This window comes from Dromiciops gliroides, chromosome 6 (assembly GCF_019393635.1).
Source record: "Dromiciops gliroides isolate mDroGli1 chromosome 6, mDroGli1.pri, whole genome shotgun sequence".
Lineage (NCBI taxonomy): Eukaryota > Metazoa > Chordata > Mammalia > Microbiotheria > Microbiotheriidae > Dromiciops > Dromiciops gliroides.
Window position 1 is genome coordinate 280026638 of NC_057866.1, and position 25730 is coordinate 280052367.

Below are 25730 nucleotides of genomic sequence, written 5' to 3' on the forward strand. Positions count from 1 at the left end.
TGGAGCTGGTTATTAAACATTGTCACCCTGGGGTGAGGCCCTGGTTGCCCATCCTGGTTCTAGTGCTGAGAACACTGAATTTCGTCACTGGTTGGAGCGGGCTGGGGAGGTTTGGAGAACCCTGCCTCAGGGGAGCCTTAATCTCAGCAGCCCCTACAGCCTTGGGGGTCTTCACTAAAACTCTGGTGTCTGAGGTGTGTCCACACAAAGAGAGCCCCTCCCCCTCTGCCCGCTGAATCCTAGGACAGTGGCCTCAGTCTGGAAGGGCTGACACTCGAACTCCCAAAGGAACGGTTGGCACTGACTTCATTCTGAGTCAGACGAAATGCTGAGGCTTGGAGGGAAAAGTCGTTTTAAAAGACATCAAAGGAACCCCAAATGGTTCCATTTGTTTGTTCAGTGCAGCCCAGGGAAGGCGCTCACTCTCTGGGAAGGAAGGGCTCTGACACCCCTCTGCCTTTCCCCCTTTTCTGCCATGGCTTGGGTCCCTAGAAGGTCCCCAGAAGATCCGAGGGAGTCGGGGGGCCCTCCATGGCCCCTCTGCTCCCTTTTATTAATGGGGATAGACAATAGCGGTGGCCCCCAACTGGGACACACCAGTGCAGGTCTGATGTATGGGAAGCAGGAAATGGGTGGGCTTAGCATTTCCAGAAGCCAGAACTAGGGAAGTTGGAAGAGGTCTTCTAGGGACCTCAGATTCTGACAGGGCAGTAGCAGGCAGTGAAGACTCTGTGCCCTTGGACAATGGGTAAAGGGGGGAGGCTGGATTTATGAAGCCAGGCAGAGCCTGAAGAGTCACCCTCCCCCCAGAGGAAGAGAGGAGGCCCCCTAAGGCCATGCTGGAAATTCCTATGTCAGGACTAGAAGGGAGAAATGTATGCCCCAGGGCTCAGTCCCAGTGGGAAGCCCAGGTGGTGCCTGTAGTGAGTGAAGAGGCCAAGGGCTGCCCACACCATCTCAGAGACTAACTTTTTTTTTTAAACATTGCTGACATCTTTCTTTGTCTCTGTCTCTCTTTCTCAACAGAACCGATCCTTATCACACAGAAGTATGATTAGGCAAAGAAAGCCAGAGCATTGGCCATGTCTCACAATGTCTCATTCCACACCAATAGGCTGCCCCCAGTGGCAGTCCCAACCCCCGTCCCACTCAACCTTAGCATCTCTACCGCTTTTACTGAGAAAAGAGAGACATTGGCCCCGAGTTTGCTCTTCTCCCCTTCTCTACCTCATACAGCGTTCCGACACCCCCTTCCCCCTTCCTCACTATTTATCCCTGTCCAGGAAAGGCTGACCTTTCTCCTGGCCAACACTAATCTCCCCACAGGTACCCCTGAGCCTGGCCTCTCCAGACTACTCCAGTAGATCGCCACCACAATTAGCACCTTTCGCGCTCTAATTATCAGTCTCTCCATATCTACTCATTTCTTCCCTACTCCCTATAAACAGACCTGTCTCTTCTGTTCTTAAACAGGCCCCATAGTTCCTCCCATCTCTCCAAAATATTCTTCTGTGTTTCCTTCCTCTCGCCACCAAACTCCCAGGAATAAAGCTGTTACACACGTTGATTGTCTCCTCTAGGATTTTTCAGAACTCTTGCCTTCTGCCTTCTGTCCTTGGCATGCAACTGAAGCTGCTCACTCCAAAGCTGCCTGAGAATGAGGGTCTTCCCAGCCCATGACGACCCTTTCTTCCTTCATTCCAATCCTTCACTAACCGTCACCCTCTCCTGGGGAACATTTCCTTACTTCCTGGTTTTGATGACACTGCTCTCTTCTGGGTTTCCAGCGACCATAATGACCACTTCTTCTCAGTGTCCGTTACTGAATCATCATCCCAGCTTCAGGGAGGCGGGGGACAATACACCCTCTTCTCTTTCTTCTTTCTCTTTCTTCCTTCTCTGTCTCTGGCTCCATGGTACCATCCTAAGGAGCACAGATCTACTCCCAAGAGGAAGGTGTCACTGCTCTGGGGGTTCCTGCTTTCCCAAGACTAATTGGACTAATTAGAGACGGAAGAGACTAATTAGAAAGGCAGGGTCTGTAAGCAGAAACAGGGTGTGTTATTAGTAACAGTATGACAGCTATTGGAACCATTTAACAGAAATGTAGCAACAAGTCCTGGAGCTGTGATGGCAGTTACATAGGGAACTCCTAATGAGGAAATTCCCTCTACCAATGTAGACTGATACCTTCACCGTGATTAATAGCCTTAGAGTTGCATAGCCAAAACATGAAGGGATTAAGTGGCTTTCTGAAGGTCATAGAGTCTGTGTATATCAGAGATAGGACTTGAACCCAGGTCTTTCAGGCTCCCTGTCCAGTAAGACACACTGCCTCTCATTTGGCATATTATGGTGGTGTTATTTATTTATTTATTTATTTTCGTGGGGGCAGTGGGGGTTAAGTGACTTGCCCAGGGTCACACAGCTAGTAAGTGTCAAGTGTCTGAGGCTGGATTTGAACTCAGGTCCTCCTGAATTCAGGTCCAGTGCTCTATCCACAGCACCACCTACCTACCCCCCAATGGTGGTGTTTTTTAAATACCACTTTCAGGTAACATTGATAGTCTTGTTTAATTGCCCTCAAACTTTGAGACTTGACTGACCCTTGGACATATATCTGGCCCTAACTCTTCTGTCTTCCTTACAGGTGTGGAAATGTTGAGAGCTTCTCATCTCTTCTGGTGATTTTGATGACCTAACTAACCTCCTTGGGTATCCCTTGGATTAGAAAAATCCAGGGTCCCCTCTTGGACTGCAGGGACATGTCTGTGGCAGTCAGGAAGCGGAGCTGGGAAGAGCACGTCACTCAGCGGATGGGATTGCTCCTTCATCCAGATGCCCCCACCCCAGCATGCCACCATGGGCTGGTAGCTGATAGCTTGCACAAGAACATGGAGAAGGAAGGCGCTCTGACTGGGAGCCACCACCAGAGGTGGGCATCCCTGCCAGACTGCTGTCAGGCCTCAAAGCTGTCCAACTACCCTGAGCAGCTCCTAGGAAATGTCTCAAGAGAACTGGAAGGAAATGACACTTGTGGTGGAGAGGAGAGCCTCCTTTCCCTGGAGGCCAGCACAGAGACTCTGGTCCATGTCTCTGATGAGGAGAGTGATGCAGAGACAAAGTTGGGTGCCGTGAACCACCAGACAAGTGGAGACAGGGAAACGGAAAGTCAGTGGAGGAGGAATGGGGCAGGTAGCTTTGTGAAGATGCCCCTGGGCACTGAGGAGGATCGGGAGTCACCAGTCTCCTTGGGAGCCTTTGGGATAGCCAATGAACCTGGCCATGCATCTTTTCTTATGGAAGAGAGTAAAGAGAAAGCCACCTGGGACCCTAATGGAGACAAGCAGGAGCTTGGCAGCACCCTCAGAGTAAGTCAAGTCAGAGAGGCTCCCGAAGGAGATTTCTCAGAGACTCTGAGAACAAATGAAATTCTGCCTGAGAAACAGCTGCTCCATTCTGCTGTGATTGCTCAGCAGCGGAGGAGATGTGCTGATACCATCAGAGACAACAGCGAGAGGCCTGCTGGTGAAGCCCTGCAGGATGGGTCCTTTGCCTCTCCCTGCTCTGGGAGGACACAACCACAACCAGAAGACTCTGGGAGCTGCTTTGGGGAGCTTCCCTATTGTCTCCACCCTCTGGACAAAAGTGGTGTCACACACGCCCACAGTGACCCTCAAAACAAACACCCCCCAGATGCTAGCCCCAGAGAGGACTTGCCCTTGGAACATGGAACACCTCCCATAGCCCCTGGGGAACCCTGTGGCACACAAGTCACTATGCGAGAACAAAAGGTAAGACCCGTGCATGGACAGTGTTATTCTTTAGTCAGAGGCCTTGCAAACCTTCCCAGTGTGAGCCAGCTTATTACTCTGCTCGGACGGAAGACACCGGAGGAGATGTTCCTGGGTGGGCAAGTAACTGCTGACTTGCTTGATTAGCAAACTTCGAGGTTTTCTATTGGTTTGGGCCATACTATATATGTTGGTGCATTGACCGTGTCTTTCATACTGGTTTTAAATGACATTCTGAGGCAAGTTTTGTAAGGACCCTATATTTTTTACTGTGAAATTACTGAGTTGGAAAGGACCACAGATGGTATCTAAAAATAATAGTGATAACTAGCATTTACATAGCACTACTATGTGCCAGGAAATATTTTCTCATTTCATCCTCACAGCCTAGGAGATGAGTTATTATTGTATGCATTTTAGAAATGAGTAAAAGGAGGTAAATGGAAGGGAAGTGACTTTCCCAGGGACACACAGCACTGGCCCTGGATTCAGAAGGACCTGAGTTCAAGTGCAGCCTCAGACACTTGACACTTACTAGGTGTGACCCTGGGCAAGTCACTTAACCCTCATTGCCCTGCAAAAAAAAAAAAAAAAAAAAAACCCGCAACGAGGCACCACTGAGCTTTTGTTTGAGGACCTCCAAGGAACAGGATCTCTCCACCACCTCCCCCTCCCTAGGCAGTCCATACTACTTTAAGACAGCTCAAAATGCTCCAGGACTTTCCCTGAAATCCAGTCAGAATTAGCCTCTTTGTGACTCTCCTCTACTGCCCTTGATTATCTGGGGATAAACTGGACATGTTTAATTCCTCAGCCACGTGGCAGCCCTTCCAGTAACTAGAAATAGTTATCCTCCATCCCCTCCCTTCTCTTTTCCAGGTTTAAGGTCCCTTGGCCCTCCAACTAATCCCCACATAACCCATGACTTTTAGGTGGTTCACCTCAAGCTGGATGCTCTCCAGCTCATCAATGCACTTTCAAAAGCATGGCTGCCAGAGCTGATTGTCTCTGCCAGATGGATCTTTACCAGAACAGAGCCCTGAGGCTTTCCCAGTTGGATTCAACATTGATTAACTGACTTATATGTGTGATATCATCTCACGTGAGTCAAACACAAAATTGAAATAGCCCCTACCTTCAAAGAGTTTACAATCTACCAACCCAGTTATAAATTCCATTCCTCTTTTAATGAAGCTTAACATTAAATTAACTTGGTGGGTGGCCATATTGCACTCACTGAACCACATTAAAACCTCCAAATCTTTCTCAAACTACTATCTGGTCACTCCTACCTCTTCTCAAAAAGTAAGGTTTTTTTTTTTAACCTGAGTGTAAGATGTTGTATTTACTCCTATGGAATCTCCTCTTATTAGATGTTCTAACCTACCTAGGTCTAATCATGTGAGCTATTGCTCCCCACTGTGGACCTTCTGAAAGTTTGATGATCCCGCCGCCTCGGCATGATGAAAATGTGAAGGATCACAGAACCAAGAACAGCCCCCTGGGGCATTCCTCAAGAGACCTCCTTCCAATTTTGCATCAATCTATTAATAATTATTCTTTGTTTCTGGCCAGTCAGCTAGGTCAGTTCCACCATCATATGCCATCCTCCCCTTGTCTTTATCTTGTCCATGTGGAGAGCATCTTATTTACAAAGGCAGTGTAACAAAATGGAAAAAACTTTGAATTTAAAGTCAGAAGACCTGGTCTGAATTCTGGGTTCTGCCTCTTTGTGTCTGAGAAAAGCCCTATATTAACTGCAGAAAATTAGAGGAATGGATTAGGTGACTTCTGAGGTCTCCTGTAGTGGGCACTTGTTATCAATGACTTGGTCAGAATTTTGGATGGAATCAGATCTTCATTTTGTCTAGTGATGGCATCTCCCTGAAACATCTCTCACCCTCTTGTCTTCAGAAGAAAACAAGGACCATTCTTGATTTTGTTATTTCTGGTGCCATTAAGCTTTGTCCCTTTCTCCATCACCAGGAGGTGATATCAAGTGTTGCTTTATGAAAGAGCAGCCGCTTTAACCTACTACAATATAAATTCCTTGTAGGCAGACACTATCATTTGATTTCTTTTTTTGCAGGGCGATGGGGGTTAAGTGACTTGCCCAGGATCACACAACTAGTAAGTGTCAAGTGTCTGAGGCTAGATTTGAATTCAGATCCTCCTGAATCCGGGGCCAGTGCTTTATCCACTGTGCCATCTAGCTGCCCCTATCTTTTGATTTCTATTTGTATTCTCAGTGCTTAGCATGGTGCATGGCACACAGCACAGACTTTATGAATGCTTTGTGTAAATCTATTGTTCCAATGCCAATTTGTAAGAAACAAATGTGTTCACATTTTCTCTTTTGGTGCTATTTGAAATTTGTGCCTGGGAGGGGGTCAGAACTAGGCCAACTCTTCCTGAACACACATTAATTAAGAAAGGCTTTGAGTGGAGAGATCCAGGTCAAAATAATTCTGGGTACTACCTCATACCTATTGGATTGGATAATAGGACAGCAGAGGAAAATGACAAATGTTGTGGGGGTTATGGGGAAAATGAGACATTAATACACTCTTGGTAAAGTTGTAAACTGATTCAAACATTCTGTAGAGCAATTTGGAACTATGGCCAAAGAGCTGTTAGAAAAGATGAGTGGGTATGACCCTGGGAAAGTCACTTAACCCTCATTGCCCCACCAAAAAAAATGAAAGAAAGAAATGATGAGTGGGATGCTATCAGAAGGACTTAGGAAAAATGCAATCCATCTACAGAGAAAGAACTAATGGTATCTGAATACAGATGGAAGTATATTTTTTCAGTTCCCCTTTCTAAAGTTTTTTATGTCTGTTTTCTTTCACAACCTGACTAACATGGAAATGTTTTGCATGATTAAAAGCTCTGTTGAGGTTAGGCAATAAGTCATATTTATCTTTGTATCTCCCTCAAGCCTTGTACACAGTAGGTACTATATAAATGTTTGGGAAAAAATGGCTTTGAATGCTAAACAGAGGATTTTCTATTTAATTCTGGAGATTTTAGGGAACCATAAGAGTGAGTTTGGAGAAGAGGGGGAAAGAATATGTAATATGACCAGACCTGACATTTAAGAAGGTCAGTCTGAGGAATGGACAGATTTAAGGCAGACAGGCCCACCAGCAGGCTATTGTAATAAGCTGGCTGTGAGATGATAAGGGCCTGCACCAGAGTGGTGGCTGCATCTGAGGAAAAGAGTCATGTTCAAGAGATGTTATAAAGATAGAATTGGCAGAACTTGACAACTGATTACATATTGGGGGAGGGGGATGATGAAAGAGAGTGAAGAATAAAGGATAACACTTAGGCTATATGTCTGAGTGACTGGGAAGATAGTGGTGTCCTTGAAAGTAGAGGGGAAATTGGAAAGGGAGGAGGGTTTGGAAGGAAAGGTCTGGAATTAAGTTTTGAATTTAAGATGTATGGGGGATGTTCAGCTTGAGATGTCCAATAGGCAATTAGGGACATGAAAATGGGAGTTAGGAGGGATATCAGGGCTAAATACCTCAGATCATGAGATAACAAGCAAAATGGGGAGGGAGAAGAGAAGAGTCTCCAGCACAGAGTCTTAGTAGATACATAGAGTTAGGGGGCATAACCTAGATAAAGACTCTTAAAGAAGACTGAGGAGTGGTCCAATAGGTGTGAAGAGAACCAGGAGAGAGCAAATGTCATAAAAATCTAGAAAGAAGAGAGTGCCCAGGAGATGAGCATGATCAACAGTGTCAAAGGCTGCAGATAGGTCAAGAAGGACAAGGACTGAGAAAAGGCCATCTTGTTAGGCAATGAAAAGATCATTGGTAACTTTGGAGAGAACAGTTTTAGTTTAATAGTGAGGTTGGAAGTCAAGGTGCAAAGTTAAGAAGAGAGTAAAAGGAAGGTAAATGGAGGCACCTATTGTAGACAACCTGCTCAAAGAATTTAGCCACAAAAGGAAGTGAAGATATGGGATGATAGCTAGCAGGGATGGAAGTATCAGGTGAGAATTGTTTGTTTGAGTATGAACATGTTTGTAGGCAGTAGGGAAGAGATTGAGGGCAAAGGAGAAAGTGAGGATAATAGAGGGGGAAATCTGTAGGAGATGGGATGGAATAGGGCCATTTGGTAAAGAGAAGGGACACCCTTGATGTGAGACAGTGGATGGAGGAGATAGTGGCAGAAAGCATCTAGGGAACGTAAGATGAGGGAAAAGGAGAAGATGGAGCTCTCTTTGGATGGCCTCAATTTTTTCCAGTGAAATATGGAGTAAGACCCTCTGCTGAGAAAGTGGAGGAAGGAGGAGCCATGGGAGGTTTGAGGAGAGATAAAAAGATTTGCAAGAGCTGCTATGGAGCATGGGATAGTGAATACAGGAGGATTGCCTTGCAGCAATGAGGGCCCAGTTGAGGTTATACAACAATCTGTCGATGGTAGAAGGAGAATGGTATTTAAACAATGACATTCAGGGGGTCAGAATCACTGTGATAGGAAAGTTATGATGGAATGAGATCATGGTCAATAGGGGCTCAGCCTTTGGGTAGAGTACTCCCAGGGTATCAGGCAACCGTGTGTGTGCCTAGAAAGTAGGGAGAGGGGAAGAACTTGAAAGGTGTCTGGGTGGTAGCAAGATTCTTGCTGTGGAATTGTGGGTGGTGAGAGAGGGTACCTGGAGCACCATGGAGGGGCTCCTCAAGGAGGCCAGGATGTTCCCCTCCTGCCCAGGCAGCCACAGATAAGGGAATAGTAAAGATCTGATTATAAAAAGTGCTGCAGACCTTTAACTGATGCAGAAAAGCTCTTCTTCAGGGAGATCCCAAGAGCTCAGGCTCTTCCCCTCTGTACATTCTTAGTTGTGGTTCCTCTGTCCCAAACCAGGTTTTCCATGATAACATCTTTCATGTCACACATTCATTTCTGTAAGTCCGACATCCAGTCTTCTCACCCTGCCACTGTCTTCTGAGGTCTCCTTTTGTAAAACCCCTATGGTACCTATGACATATTCCTTCTGTTGGGAAGGAAAAAGAAAAGAATGGAGAGAAGAATGGAGGATGGAAACCCCATTGATGGACTTTCCTTGGATGCTCCTGATTGTAGACTCATTGCATGAATACTTAAAACACTACCCAAAAGAAAAAGAAAAACACAAGCAAAAATGGATGCCTATGGGTGTGTGGGTGTGAATACGTGTGTGAGTGCATGTATTGCATGAGTGTGTACATATGTGAGAGTGTGTGTATGAGTGTGTGGGTGCATGTGGGTGCATATGTGAGAGTGTGTATGAGCATGTGCTTGCATGTGTGTGCATGCATGCACATGTGCATGTTAGTGCATGTGTGCGAGTGCATGTGTATGTGTGCATTATTGCATGAGTGGGTGCATATGTGAGAGTGTGTATGTAGGAGTGTATGTGTGCATGTGTGTGCATGTGTGAGAGTGTGTGTGTGTGTGTGTGTGTATGTGTGTATGTGTGTACCCTCTTAGGCAAGCACTTCAGATAGACAGTGAGCCCAGTCCAAGAATGAGGAGGGATTAATGGCAGGAGGAATGATAGATAAAAACACACATTTATTAAGTGCTTGCTGTGTGCCGGGCGTGGTGTTAGGCACTCCAAATCCAAGCAAGGCCAGTTTGTGCCTAGGAGGAGCTGCTGGGCTGGGGGAGGGTGGAGGAGAGGGCAGGCCCAGAGGGGAATGAAGGCGGGCTGGCTCGGCTCCTCAGCGAGAGAAAGGGCAGAGGCCTTACAGAGGGTTATTCCATGGGGACAAAGCCCCAGGGGTGGCAGGAGGGCGAGGAGGCCCTGGCACTGAGAGAAGTGTTCGGGTTAGGAGGCTAAGCCAGGTTTCCTGACCTGGGAATTCTCACGGCCCGGTTCCTGCCCAGACACATGACGGGGACCTCTCCCTTGTCCTTTGTGGCAGCTGCCGACCCTTTAACCCAGTGATGGTGGTGAGGACACCACTTCTGGCGTCAGCCCTGGCTCCCAGAGCTGAGCCCCAACTGCCCCAGTGCACTCAGTCATGCCGTACTGACGAGGGAGCGGGAAGAAAAGGCGGCTCTGGCCACACGGGAGAATTATCCTGTTCCAGGACCTGCCCCTCGGAGCAGAGAGGTCTTTATCATCTGGGGGCACGTTTAAGACTCTCCATCTTCACCGTGCCAGGAGATTTTCCCTGCCAAGGTTCCCGCTGTGCCTCCCTCTCAGAAGAGTTTCTGTCAGTCCTCCTCCTTAGCCCTGATGTCACAGCTGCAGGAGAAGGCTGGCTCCGTGGGGATCTAGGCCTGCAGCTCCCTGGGGACCCTGCTCAGAGGAAGTCCTTTGTTTGAAATAATCACTGCAGTGTTTGCCTTCACTGGGTCAGGAAACAGCCTCATGGGAACTGGAGGTCCTTTCCATACATTGTCAGAGAAGACAGATGTGCTTCCCACTCCTCCAGCTGTGATCCACTGTGGGCTGTTCTGTTAAAAGGTCTTCTTGGATGCCTGCTGGAGAGAAAGTCAGTTTATACATTGAGGAAGGCACAATGTTGACCATGGGGTCCAATCCCAGAGTGTGTATGGTGGGCTGTGCCAAACATAAGCTACTGTGGGGAGGAAACCTGGGAAAACAAAAACACTCCCCCCACACACATACACACACTTAAAAAAACCCACCCAGCTGGCTACATGTCAGAGCTTACTGAGTCACGTCAACCAGGCAGAGACATTTAGAAAGCTCAGGCCTGATGACTTCATTTTGCAGCTGGGAAAGAGGGGGCCCAGAGAGGGGAAGGGACTTGACCAGGATCCCATATCACATCAGGGATGGAGCCAGGGTTGGACCCATGTCCTCTGGCTTCAGCTCATTCATCACGTTCCACTGGGTTTGCCCTTACACAGTACCTGGTCCAGAGCAGAGCTCATCTGGCCCCAGCTTCTTGTGAAAGGACAAGCAGCCCAGACTTTCCCCCATAAGCAGAGTTCTCTTTTTGATGCCTTTCTTTTGGTGTTGGGCAGAGCCCAGGACCAGCCCTCTCTCCTTCCCTTCAGGGCAGTTCAGGGCCTTAGGGTGGCCTGCTGTGGGGGAGCACTTAGAGCATTCTGTAGGTGGCAATATCAGCTGCTTATTGACTTGGAGCTTTGTAGGAAGCCAGTGGGTGGGAAGCTGAGCACAGTCACAGGCAGTGATGATGAGAGACCTGGGAGTGGCACCAGGAGACTACCCTGTACAAGAAGGGTCACACTTGTATCTGACCCCCAGAGCACAGATCTAGGAGCCTTGGAAAAAAGCTGCAAAGAGGTGGATTGAGACTCAACATCAGGGTAATTACCTAACAAGCACATAGAGAATGGAGACACCAGTCCCCATCAGTGGTGCAACCTGGTATGTGTGAGGGTGGTTCCTGTGCAGTGACAAGTTATAGTAGAACCCTGCTGAGGCCCTCCCCCCCCCCACTCTGAGATCCTGTTTTTTCTCTGTTCCCTGAGTTGTAAGATAATTTCAAGATCATCAGTAATAATTGAAATTTCTTTGGGATTTTCAAGCTCACAAGGCACACGGCATCCATTATGACAGTTAAGTCTCACAAGAAACAAATGAAGTAAGCATTACAGACATCGTCCCCATTGCACAAATGAGCAAAATGGGTCCATACAGTTATGGCTTGCCTACAATCACATGGTAACTAATGTGTCAGTGGAGAGTTTTGAACTCAGGTCTTCCTGATTCCAAGTATAATACTTGACCAACTCGGCCACCCCAAAGACCCTAGCCCCTTTTGCTTTGATATAAGCAGTAGTATTCCCCACCTTAATAGGGTGCAAGATGGCACTTCCCTACTCATCCCTCATCCCACTTCTGCCTCTGTCGCCATCCTTTGGGGCATGTCCTTGCTAAAATGGGAACAGTGATAGAGCTTGTTCCCCTGGGAAGGGAATAGCCTGTTGTGAGTAGGGCATTGTTTTCCATATTCCCAGAAATGGTGGGAACAGGAGCAACAGAGCCCAAGGAGGGGATGGAGGAGGAGGAAGGGGAGGAGGAGGAGGAGGAGAAGGAAGAGGGAGAGGGGGAGGAGGGGAATGGGGGGGAGGAGGGGAATGGGGGGGAGGAGTAGAAGGAGAAGGAAGAGGGGGAGGGGGAGGGGAGAGAGAGACAGATAAATGCATACATGGATACATGCTTAGATACATAGATATGTTGATATTTGGATATGTGAATATGTCTACACATACATAGATACATTTTTACATGCATAGACTGTATATTACACTATTGTATATTACACTATCACTATGGCAAGAATGGGTGATATTTAGGCAGCTAGGTGGGACAGCAGGTAGAGCACCAAATTTAGCATTTAAGATGACTTAGGTCCGACTCTTGCCTCAGACTCTTGCTAGCTACATGAGCCAGGGCAAGTCCTTTCATCTCTCTGGGCCTCCATTTCTTCATCTGTAAAATGGAGATGATAATAGCCCCTCCATGCCAAGGTTATTAAGAGTGTCTAATGAGATGGTATGTAGAATGCTTTGCAAACCTTTTCTACAAATGCTATTCTTTACCTGTGTGCTAGATTAATTGGCTTAGAGCTGCTGTTTAGTCAAAGCACTGAGCATTTGTCAAGTGCCCACTGTATGCCAGGCACTTTTCACTCACCTAATTTAAAAGGCAAAGAAACTGAGACCCATAAATAGTAATTCTTGGCCAAAGTCGCATCTGGAAGATGGGTGTTCAGATCCCAGAACCAGCACTCTTTCCATTGTTCCAAGAGTGACAAATCAGGCCCTCTGCTGGGGACAGATGAGCTCTCTGCATGCCAGTGTCTACTTGGCATCCTGGCTGATGCCTCTGCCCAGCTCCTATCTCCCAGGCTCTACTACAGACCCAGAGGATAGATAGCCTCTCTCCAAGCCCTCTCCACCCCACCCTGCTGAGCTCCTGCCTGGGCTGGGGCTCCTTTGCCCTAGCACCCTCCCCAACCCCCAACATCTTCTGTCCAGGCTGCCTCTCCCAGCTGCCCTGTACCCAGAATACGGAAAAGAGCTCTCCCCCAAAATCACATACAGCCCACCCTCAGCTTGATGAGAGTGACCTGGTCATTGGCACCTGAACATGTCCTTTTAAAATCCTGAGAAGAAAAAGGAGAAGGAGGCTTTCCCGAGAGTATCTCCAACTAGGAAAGTCTGGAAGGTGGAAATGTGGTTTGAGCTTCTGCCTTATTTGAATAGCCATCTTGCCCTTTCTCCCCTGAAGCCAATTTGTTCTGACCCAGTTCTGTTCAGTGCTCCTCATCTTCTTCCCCTTTCCTGTATTTTTAGCATCTGTAGAGCCTTTCCTAGTGGTCCCTTCCTCAGTGTCCTGGGTGGGTCCAAAATGGGCGATGTGTTGTGAAGGCTAAAGTCCCCAAGAAACCACCCAGAGGTGTTCTCTACCACAGAACTCCCACCAGAACAGTGTGAGGCTTCAGCCCATGTCACTGAACCTAGCAATGGGAATGAGAGATTCCCTCTCTTTGACCTTATGATCACTGTGGACCTTGATACAGGTGTACATAGGTGTGATAAATGGCCAAATGTATGGGGAAGAAGGAGAGTATCTCAAGGGAAAATGTCATGGGAGAGAGGACGTTATCAGGTAAGGAAGAGAGGTTATGTGAAGGCACTTGAGCTTTGGCAGGACCTCAGGAGAAAGGTATGAGGGATTCCTGACTGGGGAAAACCAGCATCACCTTCCCTGGTGCCTCATCTCCTGGACCGAAGGGAGGAACTCACTAGTATTTGTCTTTCTTCTTCTTGATCACACTTCCATATGATGCCCTCTTAAATCTATGTTGGGATATGTCTTGGGAAAGCCAGGCTCCCCAAGGCTTTTTGAGGTCACCCCCTGTCCAGAAGGGGCACCAAGTAGCCTCTTGCAAATGCATTTGTGGAATAATGGATCTTCTCAATAGTCTAGAAAAGATTAATGGCATCAAGAAGAATGCCTGATCTTGACCTATTTTTTAAAAATGTTATTTCCAGGGGCAGCTAGATGGTGCAGTGGATAGAGCACCAGCCCTGGAGTCAGGAGTACCCGATTTCAAATCCAGCCTCAGACACTTAACACTTACTAGCTGTGTGACCCTGGGCAAGTCACTTAACCCCCATTGCCTCACTAAAAAAACAAACAAACAAACAAAAACAAACAAAAAAACAAATAAAAAAGTTATTTCCCCTAGCTCCTGGTCTATGCACCATCTGCCCCCTGGCACTTCAACAAGAGTTGTTGAGTAGGATTGAATCTTTGGTTTTATTTGTTGTTGTTGTTGTTTTTAGTGAGGCAATTGGGGTTAAGTGACTTTCCCAGGGTCACACAGGTAGTAAGTGTTAAGTGTCTGAGGCTGGATTTGAACTCGGGTACTCCTGACTCCAGGGCCGGTGCTCTATCCACTGTGCCACCTAGCTGCCCCCTTTGGTTTTATTTGTAATACTGAAAACAAGACCCCGTGGCAACACTGCCCTGTTTTGTGGAAGTTATTCTTGAATTGGAGTGGTTAAAAAAATTAATGTGGTTGTCTCTTGGTGACAAACTCTCCAGTGATAAGTCCCTGTGACCTCAGCTAGGCTGGTCTTTGGACAATAGATACATACAGGCCTGTATCTAAAACCTTTCCAGCTTGGGGTCAGCTAAGGACTGACATTATCTCCACTGACGTGAATGAATGAATGAATGAATGAATGAATGAACGAACGAATGAACGAATGAAGGAATACACAAATGAATAAATGAATGAATGATCATTTGTAGGCCCTTACTATGCACTAAATGGTGGGGTTACAAATAAAAAAACTTCTGTTTTCAAGGAGCTCACATTCTAATGAAGGGAGACAATACATAATGAAGGGTTCAGCCTCAAGTCTAATAGAAAAGTTCCACTGGTCCTCAGGGCATGATCTTTAAGAAGCTGGGGTTAGCTCTACCCTTTACTGAGATACTAGGGGAGGATGGGAGTAACATATGGCAGTAATATATGAATGGTAAATGAATGATAAAGAGCTCAGAGGACGGAGAGAGCTTTTCATGATGGGATAGGTCAAAAGGTTTGAGGATTAAGAAATTCTGATCCAGGGTAATCCCCATGGGAACAAAGCTGTATGGGGAGAGAGGTGGGCTGTCAAGTGCAGCAAATGTAACAAAATGAGGAAGAAAATTATACTTTTTGATTACTTGACAGCCCTTCCCCAGCATCCTTAAGCTTTTTGTTAAAGGCATGCATCAAAATCCCCGACAATCTTACTTCTGTGTCCTTTGGAATGTGTGGCTTCCCTTGCTCACAGGAAGTCATGTTGTTTTTCATAATATTATTTTTCTTCCTTCTATTGGTAGCAAAGGGTCACCATCAAGACTATGGGAAAGGGTAACAGGCCTGGCTCTGAGGTTTCTGCAGGGATGGGAGGTCCCCAGAGCTGGTGTCGAACATAGAGGGTTGTGTAAGCAGGGTCTTAGATGATGAGTCAGCCTCTCTTCAGCAGAATAACTGTGGAATCCAATTAAGCAAAGCCCTGATCTTTATTTCATAAGAAGCTTTAGAGAGAGCTGGGAAGAGTCAGTCATCTCACAGTTGTGAGAGAAGGAGACAGGGCCATATTTAGGGATCTGGCCCCCTGAAAAGCTGGGATGGCCTCAGAAGCTTGGGAGTGTTTGTAAGAGACCACCTTCAGTCGGCTTTGGGAGCCTTCCAGATACAGGGTCAACACCCCCAGCTTCCTGTCTCAGAAAGAAAAACCCAGAGAGGAGAAAAGAGCCTGAGTGAGGCCGAGAGCAAGCCCATAAACAAGAGTTTCCCAGGCCTCAGAAAATCCTCCGGAGACCAAGAGGGAGAGAAAAGTCAGATTTCAATGACTCTCTTAAAATGGATTCAGGTCAGCCTCATGGAGCAAGGCAAGAGATTGGGTTTTTTGTTTTGTTCTTGAAATGTCTGCCTCAGAAAAGGCACACACACACACAGAGAGAGAGAGAGAGAGAGAGAGAGAGAGAGAGAGAGAGAGATTCAGAAAAAAGTAAGTTTTCCTCAGAGATGAACACAGATTCTTCAGTAATCTATGTATTGTACTTTCCTAACTTTCTCTCTCTCTCTCTCTCTCTCTCTCTCTCTCTCTCTCTCTCTCTCTCTCCTTTCTCCCATCTTTGCTTCCTCCCTCTAGCTATCCCTCCCTCCCCCTTATCCATCCCTTCCCTCCTCTTCTCCATTTTTCCTTCTCTTCCTTTTCTTCTCCCTTTCTCCCTCCCTCCCTCCCACTTAACAATCACCCACTATTCACAAAGGCACTTTATTCTAAGCAGACAACACAAAAATGAAAAGTAATGTCATCCCTGCTCTCCAAAAGTTTGTGCTCTAAAAGGGTGGTTTACAACTAGAGTGGCTGAGTTACTTTTAGTTGGGTCATTGTAAGTAGTGATGAAGGAAGAAAAATGAATCATCCCAGCACCTCAGAGAACTGTGGAAGTGACAGCAAAGGTAGCTAGCTGATTGAGGAATCTTTCCAGGTCCATGGTATTTTGTCTACAGAGGCATATCCCTGCTCTCACATCAGGTGGGTGAGGGCTGTCCCTCTATCTTCAAGGATCTCTTTTGGATTTGCTACCAGAGCAAAACCAGGGGAAGAACTCTCACCCAACCTGGCCCCTGGTCATCTCTTCAGTTCAAAGCAATGCCATGGGCTTCAATTGTTGGTTGTCTGAATGGCCAAGAACACTCTACCTCCCATCTCCCAACTTCGCATTTCCACTCTCCCTCTTCCTTAGCCCCCTACTGACTTCCCTGGTTTCCTTTACATCTCATCTAAAATCCCACCTTCTACAAGAAGCCTTCTGATCCCCCTTAATTCTAATGCTTTCCCTCTGTTAAGGGATAGTCAGGTGGCACAGTGAATAGAGTACAGGGCTTGAAGTCAAGAAAACATCTTTCTGAGTTCAAATCTGGCCTCTGACATTTATTAGCTGTGTGATCCTGGGCAGGTCACAACCCTTCTGCCTCCATTTCTCATGTGTAAAATGAAGGAAATGGCAAACCACTCCAATACCTTTTTTGTTGTTTTTGTTTTTATTAGTATTTTATTTTTCCAATGAGATATAAAAACAATTTTCAACATTCATTTTTTGAAAGATTTTGAATTCCAAATTTTTCTCCCTCCCTCCCCTTCCCTAACTCCAAGACAGTAAAAGCAATCTGATATAGGTTATACATGTGCAATAATATAAAACATATCCACATTAGTCATGTTGTGAAAAAAGAAACAGAACAAAAAACACAAAAAACAAAAACACAAAAAAGTGAAAATAGTCTGCTTCAATCTGCATTCAGACTCCATAAGTTCTTTCTCTGGATATAGAAAGCATTTTCCATTATGAGTCTTTTAGAATTGTCTTGGATCATTGTATTGCTGAGAAGAGCCAAGTCACAATTGATCATCACGCAACGTTGTTGATACTGTGTACAATGTTCTCCTGGTTCTGCTCACTTCACTCAGCATCAATCCACTTAAGTCTTTCCAGGTTTTTCTGAAATCTGCCTGTTCATCATTTTTTACACCACAATATTATTCCTTTACACTCATATACCACAACTTATTCAGCCATTTCCCAATTGATGGACATCCCCATATGGCCAATTCTTTGCTACCAAAGAAAATATTGCTAGCAATATTTTTGTATATGTGGATCCTTTTCCCTTTGTGATGATCTTTTTAGAATACATACCTGTTAATGGTCTGTATACCCAGTTTGATAGCCCTTTTGGCAGAGTTCCAAATTGTTCTTCAGAATGGTTGGATCGGTTCACAACTCCACCAACAATGCATTAGGTTCCCAATTTTCCCATATCTTCTCTGACACATCATTTTCATTTTCTGTCATGTTACCCAAACTGATGGGTATGAGGTGATACCTCAGAGTTATTTTCATTGGTAGTTCTCTAATCAATAGTGATTTAGAGCATTTTTCATATGACTATAAATAGCTTTGATTCCATCATCTGAAGACTGCCTGTTCACATCCTTTGACCATTTCTCAATTGGGGAATGACTTATTCTTATAATTTGACAGTTTTCTATATATTTGAGGAATACCATTCCAATATCTTGCCAAGAAAATCTCAAATGATGAGATCACAAAAAGTCAGACACAATTGAAATGACAGAACAACAACAAATCCCTCTGTTCACTAACTCCTATTTCTCCCATCTCTAGCTCCATTGTACCTCGCTGTTTGCATGTCATCTCCCCCATCAGTCTGTGTGAGCTGCTGTAGAGCAGGGACTACCTTTTGACTCTCTTTGGATCCTCATCTCTTAGCAAGGTGTTGGCACATAGTAGGTACTTAATAAATGCTTATTGACTGGCTTATAATAGCAAGCTTTAATATAGCACTTTAAGGTTTGCCATTCTATATATGAGGAAATTGAAGCTGAGGGTGGTGAAGGGGCTTGTTCAAGGTCACACAACTAATAAGTCTCTGAGGTTGATTTGAACTCAGGTCTTCCTGACTCCAGGCTCAATACTAACCACTGCACTACCCAGCTCTCTTTAAATGCTAGTCAGCCACTTGTGGTGGGCTGAGAACAGAAGGAAAGCCATTCCCTTGAGGAAGGAGAAAGTGGAAAGAAAGCCACACATTAGAGGCTCAGCCCACCTGGCTAACTCTCCAGCTCCCTTGCTCTCTAGCAATGTGCTGCCTACAACAGGTGCAGACTCAGACCAGTACCTGGGCTTTCTGGGAGCAGCATGGCAGATGGGCCAAGCCCTGTGGTCTTAGCCTCCAACGGGCTTCTAGTCTACATGGGGAGGTAGAGTGTATATAGGAAGAGGTTCTTTTAAAAAAAATAAGTTTTTAAATTTTTTGATCATAAAACTATTTTATTATTTTCCAGTTACATGTAACATTTCAACATTTGTTTTTTTTTCTTTTGGGCAGGGCTGGGCAATGAGGGTTAAGTGACTTGCCCAGGGTCACACAGCTAGTAAGTGTCAAGTGTCTGAGGCTGGATTTGAACTCGGGTTCTCCTGAATCCAAGGCCAGTGCTTTATCCACTGAGCCACCCAGCTGCCCCTCAACATTTGTTTTCAAAAGATTTTTAGTTCCAGATTTTTCTCTCACTCCCCCTTCCCCAAGACATAAAAGCAATCTGATATAGGTTATATATGTACAATCACATTAAACATATTTCTGAATTAGTCACATTGTAAAAGAAGAATCAGAACACAAGGGGAAAACCTCAAAAAAGAAAAAAAAACAACCACCAAAAAGTAGAAACAGTATGGTTCAATCTGCATTCAGAATCCACAGTTCTTTTTTCTGGATATGGAAGACATTTTCCATCATGAGTTCTTTGAAATTGTCTTGGATCATTGCACTGCTGAGAAGAGGCAAATCTACCACAGTTGATCATCATAAAATGTTGCATGTCGGTGTACAATGTTCTCCTGGTCCGCTCACTTCACTCAGGATCAGTCCACTGAAGTCTTTCCAGGTTTTCCTGAAATCTTACTGCCCGTAATTTCTTACAGCACAATACTATTCCATTACATTCATATACTACAACTTGTTCAGCCATTCCCCAATTGATGGGTATTCCCTCAATTTCCAATTCTTTTCCACCACAAAGAGAGCTGCTATAAATATTTTTGTATGTGCGGTTCCTTTTCCCTTTTCTATGATCTCTTTGGGATACAGACCTATAGTATTGGTATTATTGGGTCAAAGGGTATGCACAGTCCTTTAACCCTCAGTGCCCTGCAAAAAAAAAAGTAAGAAAGTAAGAAAAGAAAGAAAGAAAGAAAGAAAGAAAGAAAGAAAGAAAGAAAGAAAGAAAGAAAGAAAGAAAGAAAGAAAGAAAGAAAGAAAGAAAGAAAAAAGAGAAAAAGAAAAGATTTTGAAGGACTGGGACATTTCCAGAAGCTAGAGACCAAAATGGTCCAGGACTCCCATTCTATATCCTAAGAACTAGTCAGTCAACCAATACACATTTATTTTTTTTTTACTGGTGCAATAGCCTTTAATTTATAAGTAGCAATATTTTAGAAAATCCCAGCCTAGTCCCACCATATTTTAAATGATGCACAATACTTTAAGTTTTATAAAAGTTTCCTCCCTGTGACCCTGTGAGGTAGATAGCATAGCTCATTTTGTAGATACTAAAAAGAAAGACCATCCCCTTATTCCAAGGACTTTTATTTTAGCAAATAACCTTGACCACTCAAAGGTCCAACCTCAAGTTTAAAAAGAAAAGAAATTGGATGCCCTCTGATTGTGGGTTTGACCATAGGTCTTTTTACTCCCTTCCTGAGATAGTATGTCGTTACCATCTAACTAAGGCTTTGTCATGACCAAGGGCCCGGGAGCCTTTGTGGGGCTCCCTGGGTCCCATTGTGTGCATGGCTTCAAGGCTGCCTCGGGTACTGAAACAGAAAATAGCCACCCCAAGACCTCTGTGGTGCTGAGGTATAGAGCTGGGACGACCTTCCACCCCAGGGTGGCGGAGCTTCCCCCCTCTTTTCCCCTCCCTGCCCATCGTGGGGGGTTATCTAATGCTTTAAGGCTTGCAAAGAGCTTTACAAAGACTCTCCTTGGGACCTCACAGTAGCCCTGAGAAATAAGTGCATGATTTTCCTCATTTTACAGAAAAGGACATTGAGGTAAGTGCGGGTGAAGTGACTCAATCAAGGTCACACAGCGAGTGAGTGTCTGAGGTCACATTGGAACCCAGGGCTGAGGCAAGATCTGGACCCAGGTCTTTCTGACTGCAGGACCCTCCCACACTCCATCCACTGTGCCACCTAGGTTTCCTTGGGGCTCTTGGCAAGCTTCCCCTCCCTCCATGCCCAGGTCTATAGCCTCTTTGAGTTACCATCCCTGCGGTCCTTGGGATGTCAGGGAGAGCCCCTCCCCACTGGGGTCTTGTTCAGCATATACTATTGCTTTGAAGTTTGTCCCTGGCATAAAAGACATCTAAGTGACACAGTGGAGAGAGGGCCAGGCCTGGAGTCAGGAAGACTCATTTTCCTGAGTTCAAATCTGGCCTTAGACACTTAGGAGCTGTGTGACCTTGAACAAGTCACTTCACCCTGTCTGCCTCAGTTTCCTCAACTGTAAAATTAGCTGGAGAAGGAAATGGCAAAGCACTCCAGTAACTCTGCCAAGAAACCCCCAAATGGGTCATGACTGAAACCAGTCAACAACAACCTCACCTAAGATTACAGATATTACCCATGAGTAGCTCCAGCCCTAGGACATCCACACCATAGGCCTTAATGTGTGCCTTGTTATCCACGGGTCCATGTAGCAGCCCGGAAGTAGACCAACAAGTGGCCACTGAGCTGGCCATGAGGGCCAGCCAATTTAGTCAAATGAATCCCTCCCATGGCCTTGTGGAGTTTGAGAGTGAAAGATGATTTGTTCTGTGCTGGGCTGCTGAGCACCAGGAGAGCAATGGTGACCACTGGGCCATCAGCGCCATCAACACTATCATGTGATGATGATGATCATCATCACAACAATAATACAGCATTTCTATAATGCTTGAGGTTTACAAAATGCTAAGACAGAATACCTTACCTTAGTAGGTACTCTTAGTCACTACCTTTGGATGAGAAAGGATTATCAAAGAGGAGAAGTTGGACTCTTCGTGCCTAGAGCTGAGGCTCTGAGGAAGTCAAAGAGGAGAAGTGTCAGTCAATCCTGGGCTAAGAGTCATTGGCTGGTTCAGAGAACACAGTAGGACTTCAGGTAAAAAGGGCACCGTACTCTCCAGCCAATCCAGTGGCTAAAGGTGCTGAAAGACTCCAGGTGCCTTTCAAAGAGCAAGTGCATGAAGTTCAGAGGACCCAAATGTCCATCAGAGATGCTGCTCCCTTTGGGAGAAGAGCCCAGTGACCAAGCAATCTGTCTGGCCCAGGCCAGCCCAGCCCAGCAACCATTGCCCAGTGGTAGAACAGGTCTCCAATTCTTTCAAATATGAACAGCCAGCAAAGCTTAATGCCATCTGAAACTGCATTAAGTGAAAGCCTGAGATCCAAGATTAAGGAGGTGATAATCCCAGCCTCTGCTCAGAAGTTGAGCAACCTGTCTAACTCAGCTCAGCAGCTGATGGACTCAAACAGCTGAGATACTCCTCCCTAGAAGGCATATGCCCGGATGAGCCATCTGTCTGTTGGAAACAGAAAGCTCTGTGAGGTGCTAGTCCAGCTGAGCAGTGGAATGATGGCTCATTCACCCCAAAAGCATAGCCCAGAGTGAATTTGGTGAGGACTCTGTGGAGAAAGAAAGTGTATGGAAGTTCTATGGGTCCAAATCAATCTACTGAATGATTGTTGGTGAAATCCACTGATGGAGGTTTGTGAGCTTATGTGAGAATAGCCACCTCTCCTAGACAGATGTATAGATGTACATCGATTGATGTACCCCATGACTCCTCTGGGGACTGAACATCTCACCCCTCCACCCCCAGTGCTGGTGCATGTTGGAGAGATGAGCCCAGAGTGACTGTGACAAGAATGACTTGGAGATCATTCCCCAATTCAGAAATAGTCAAAGAATATGAACAGGCAGTTTTCTGATAAAGAGATGAAAGCTATCTATTGCCATATGAAAAAATGCTCTAAATCACAATTGATTAGAGAAATGCAAATTAAAACAACTCTGAGGTACCACCTGACACCTATCAGATTAGTTAATATGACAAAAAAAGCAAAATAATAAATGTTGGAGAAGCTGTGGAAAAATTGGAACACTAATGCATTGTTGGTGGAGCTCTGAACTGATCCAACCATTCTGGAGAGAAATTTGGAATTATAACCAAAGGGCTATAAAGCTGTGTATACCCTTTGACCCAGCAATACCACTATTGGGTCTTTTTCCCAAAGAGATCATAAAAAAGGGAAAAGGTCCCACATATACAAAAATATTTATAACTGCTCTTTTTGTGGTGGCAGGGAATTGGAAATTGAAGGGCTGCCCATCAATTGGGGAATGGCTGAACAAGTTGTGGTATATGAATGTAATAGAATTCTATTGTGCTGTAAGAAACGATGAGCAGGAGAAGTTCAGAGAAACCAGGAAGGACTTGCATGAACTGATGATAAGTGAGATGAGCAGAACCAGGAGAACATTGTGCACAGTATCAACAATATTATGTTGATAAACTGTGATAGACTTGATTCTTCTCAGCAATATACTGGTACAAGATAGTTCCAAAGGACTCATGATGGAAAAGGCTCTCCAAATCCAGAAAGAAAAAAAAAAGAACTGTGGAATATCGATGCAGACTGAACCATAATATTTCTTTTGTTTTTGGTGCTGTTGTTTTTCTTTTTTGAGGTTTTTCCTTTTTGCTCTTATTCTTCTCTTATAACATGACTAATGCAGAAATATGTTTAATGTTATTGTACATATGCAACCTATATCAGATTACTTGCTATCTTGGGGAGGCAAGGAGGGAAAAAAATTGAAACTAGAAATCTTATAAAAACAAATGTTGAAAACTATCTCTACTTGTAACTGGAAAATAATAAAATACTTTCATAATTTAAAAAAAGAATGATTTGGAGAGACATCCATGAGACATTTTTCACATTTTCGGATGATACAAAACTAGGAGGGAAGGATAGCCCTTCATGCTCCTCCTCACACTGCCTCTATCTGTTCAGCTCTCTCATGTGCTTTTTTCTTCCATTGGAATGTAAACTTCTTGATAGCAGAGACTGACTTTCTTTTTGCTTGGGTCCATATTCCCAGTACTTAGCACAGTGTTTAGCACAAAGTAAGTGTTTAATAAATAAGTAATCTATCTATCCATTCATGTATCAGTCTGTCTATCTGTATTGTGCTCAGTTCTGGGCTCACAGTAAAAAAACAAAAACAACAACAACAAAACAAAACAAAACAAAACAAGAAACTGGAGATGCTCCAGAAAAGGGGAAATGGAATGGTGGAATGAATCAATAAACATATTAAGCACCTACTATGGACCAGGTACAGTACTAAGCATGGGAGACAAAAAAGACAAAAGACATTTCCTGCGTTCAATGAGCCCACAGTCTAATGGGAGAGACAACAAGCAAACAAATATATGCAAAGAAGCTATAGATTGCATAAAGAGGAAATAGTTAAGAGAGGAAGTCCCTGGAAGTAAGAAGAGTTAGGGAAGGCTTCCTGTGGAAGGCAGGATGTTAGTTGGGCATTAAAGGAATCCAGGACAATGAGAGGTCATAGCATTCTAGGCATGGAATCTAGCCATGGGGCACGGCCAGACAAAATGCCCAAGCTAATAGGTGAAGTGTCTTGTTTGTGGAGTAGTCAGGAGGCCAGCCTCTCTGTCCAGTGTCAGATCAGAGTACAGACTGGAGTAAGGCAAGACTGGAAAGGGAGGAAGGGACTAGGATATGAATGACTTTGAACACCAAACAGCATTTTGTATTTGACCCTGGAGTCCACAGGGGTTGTTGAGTGGGGGCAGGGTACATAATCAGACCTGCATTTTAGGATATTCATTTTGGTGGCTGAATGGAGGATGGAATGGAACAGGGAGAGACTTGAGGCAGCCAGACACCCCACCCCACTCCCAGCAGCTATTAGTTTGAGGAACGGTCTAGAGTCCATGCAGTATGAAGATTGCCCAAAGAAATTGAAAATTTTACCTGGAAGAGGAGACTTTACAAACATTGCCTCATATTATCCTTACAGCAACACGGGAAGCCAGGTGCTAGTCATTCCCATTTTACAAGTGAGCAAACTGGGGCAAGAACAGATAAAATGACTTACCCATGGTCACACAATTAGGAAGTGTCTGAAGAAGTATTTGAATGTAGGTCTTCCTGAATCCAGGCCCAGAGCTGAAAGAAGGATTAATTTGGTTCGCTTGGCTCTATCACCCAGAACTAGAAATAGTGATCAAAGGTAGCAATAAGTTCAATTTAAGCTTTATACAAAAAATAGTTCCTAACATCTCCACCATCTTGGATTCCTGAGACTGGTTCTTAAAACCATATATAAAACACCACATTTTTCTTTTCTTTTTTTTAAACATTTTTCTTATTAAATTTAATCTCATTAGTTTGGGCCAAACATTCTTGCAGCCAAGATCTCATGGGATTCTATGGAGCAGTAAATATTGAGAACAGTAAGGAACCTACAAGGCCATCAACTCTGACCCCCTCATTTTACAGACAAGAAAACTGAGGCTGAACATGATTAAGTGACTTGCTCAGTGTCACACAACCAGTAACTAAAACCAAGTTCAAACCCAGGTCTTCCTGACTCCAGGTCTAGCATTCTATCCCCTGTACTACTTAGTGGCCATGTAGAATACTAACAATGTGTTAGCAATTCCTCCCAATTTTTGTAAATTGCAAATTCGATTTATCCATTTTTTTATCCAATTTAGTGATTAAAAAATATGAAAGGAAACCAGAACAAAGACAGGTCCCTGAGGGACTTCACTAAAGACCATCTTCCAAACTGACATTGGACCATGAATGATTGTCCTTTGGATCCAGCCTTTCTACTCATTTGGAAACCACCTAGGTGTACTATCTCTGAGGTAGTATTTCTTAACCTTTTGCCAAAAGAATAGCAGGACAAACATTGTCAAGAGCTTGGATAAAATCTAAGTAAACCGATTTCCCTCATTTACTCATCTAGTAACCACCACAAGGAATGAGGGCCAGCCTCCCCTGACCTGTTCTTGGTGAAGCTGCACTGGCCATGTGTAATCACAGCCTCCCTTTTCCACACAGTCACTAGCTCTCGCTTCCATAATTTACCAAGGACTTGGAGACCCCCTCCTTGGCCTAGATTTTCAGGGTCCCTTATATTCTCAAGGTTATGGGTGATAGCCTGAGTATGGGAGGCCATCGAGCTTGTTTTTGTTTTGTTTGGGGGTGGCTGAACCACAGGACTACGTGACTTCACCCCATCAGTC

At 45.0% G+C, this 25730-nt stretch overlaps 1 protein-coding gene across 1 annotated transcript in view; it reads left to right on the forward strand.

The window, feature by feature from the left end:
• Window positions 1-2753: 2753 nt before the first annotated feature.
• Window positions 2754-25730, forward strand: part of DLC1 (DLC1 Rho GTPase activating protein) — a 208890-nt gene continuing 185913 nt past the window's right edge. The window contains exon 1 of the mRNA XM_043972513.1: window positions 2754-3794. Within this exon, the coding sequence (XP_043828448.1) occupies window positions 2766-3794 (1029 nt within the window). The 5' untranslated portion in view covers window positions 2754-2765. The remainder of the gene's footprint in view (window positions 3795-25730) is intronic.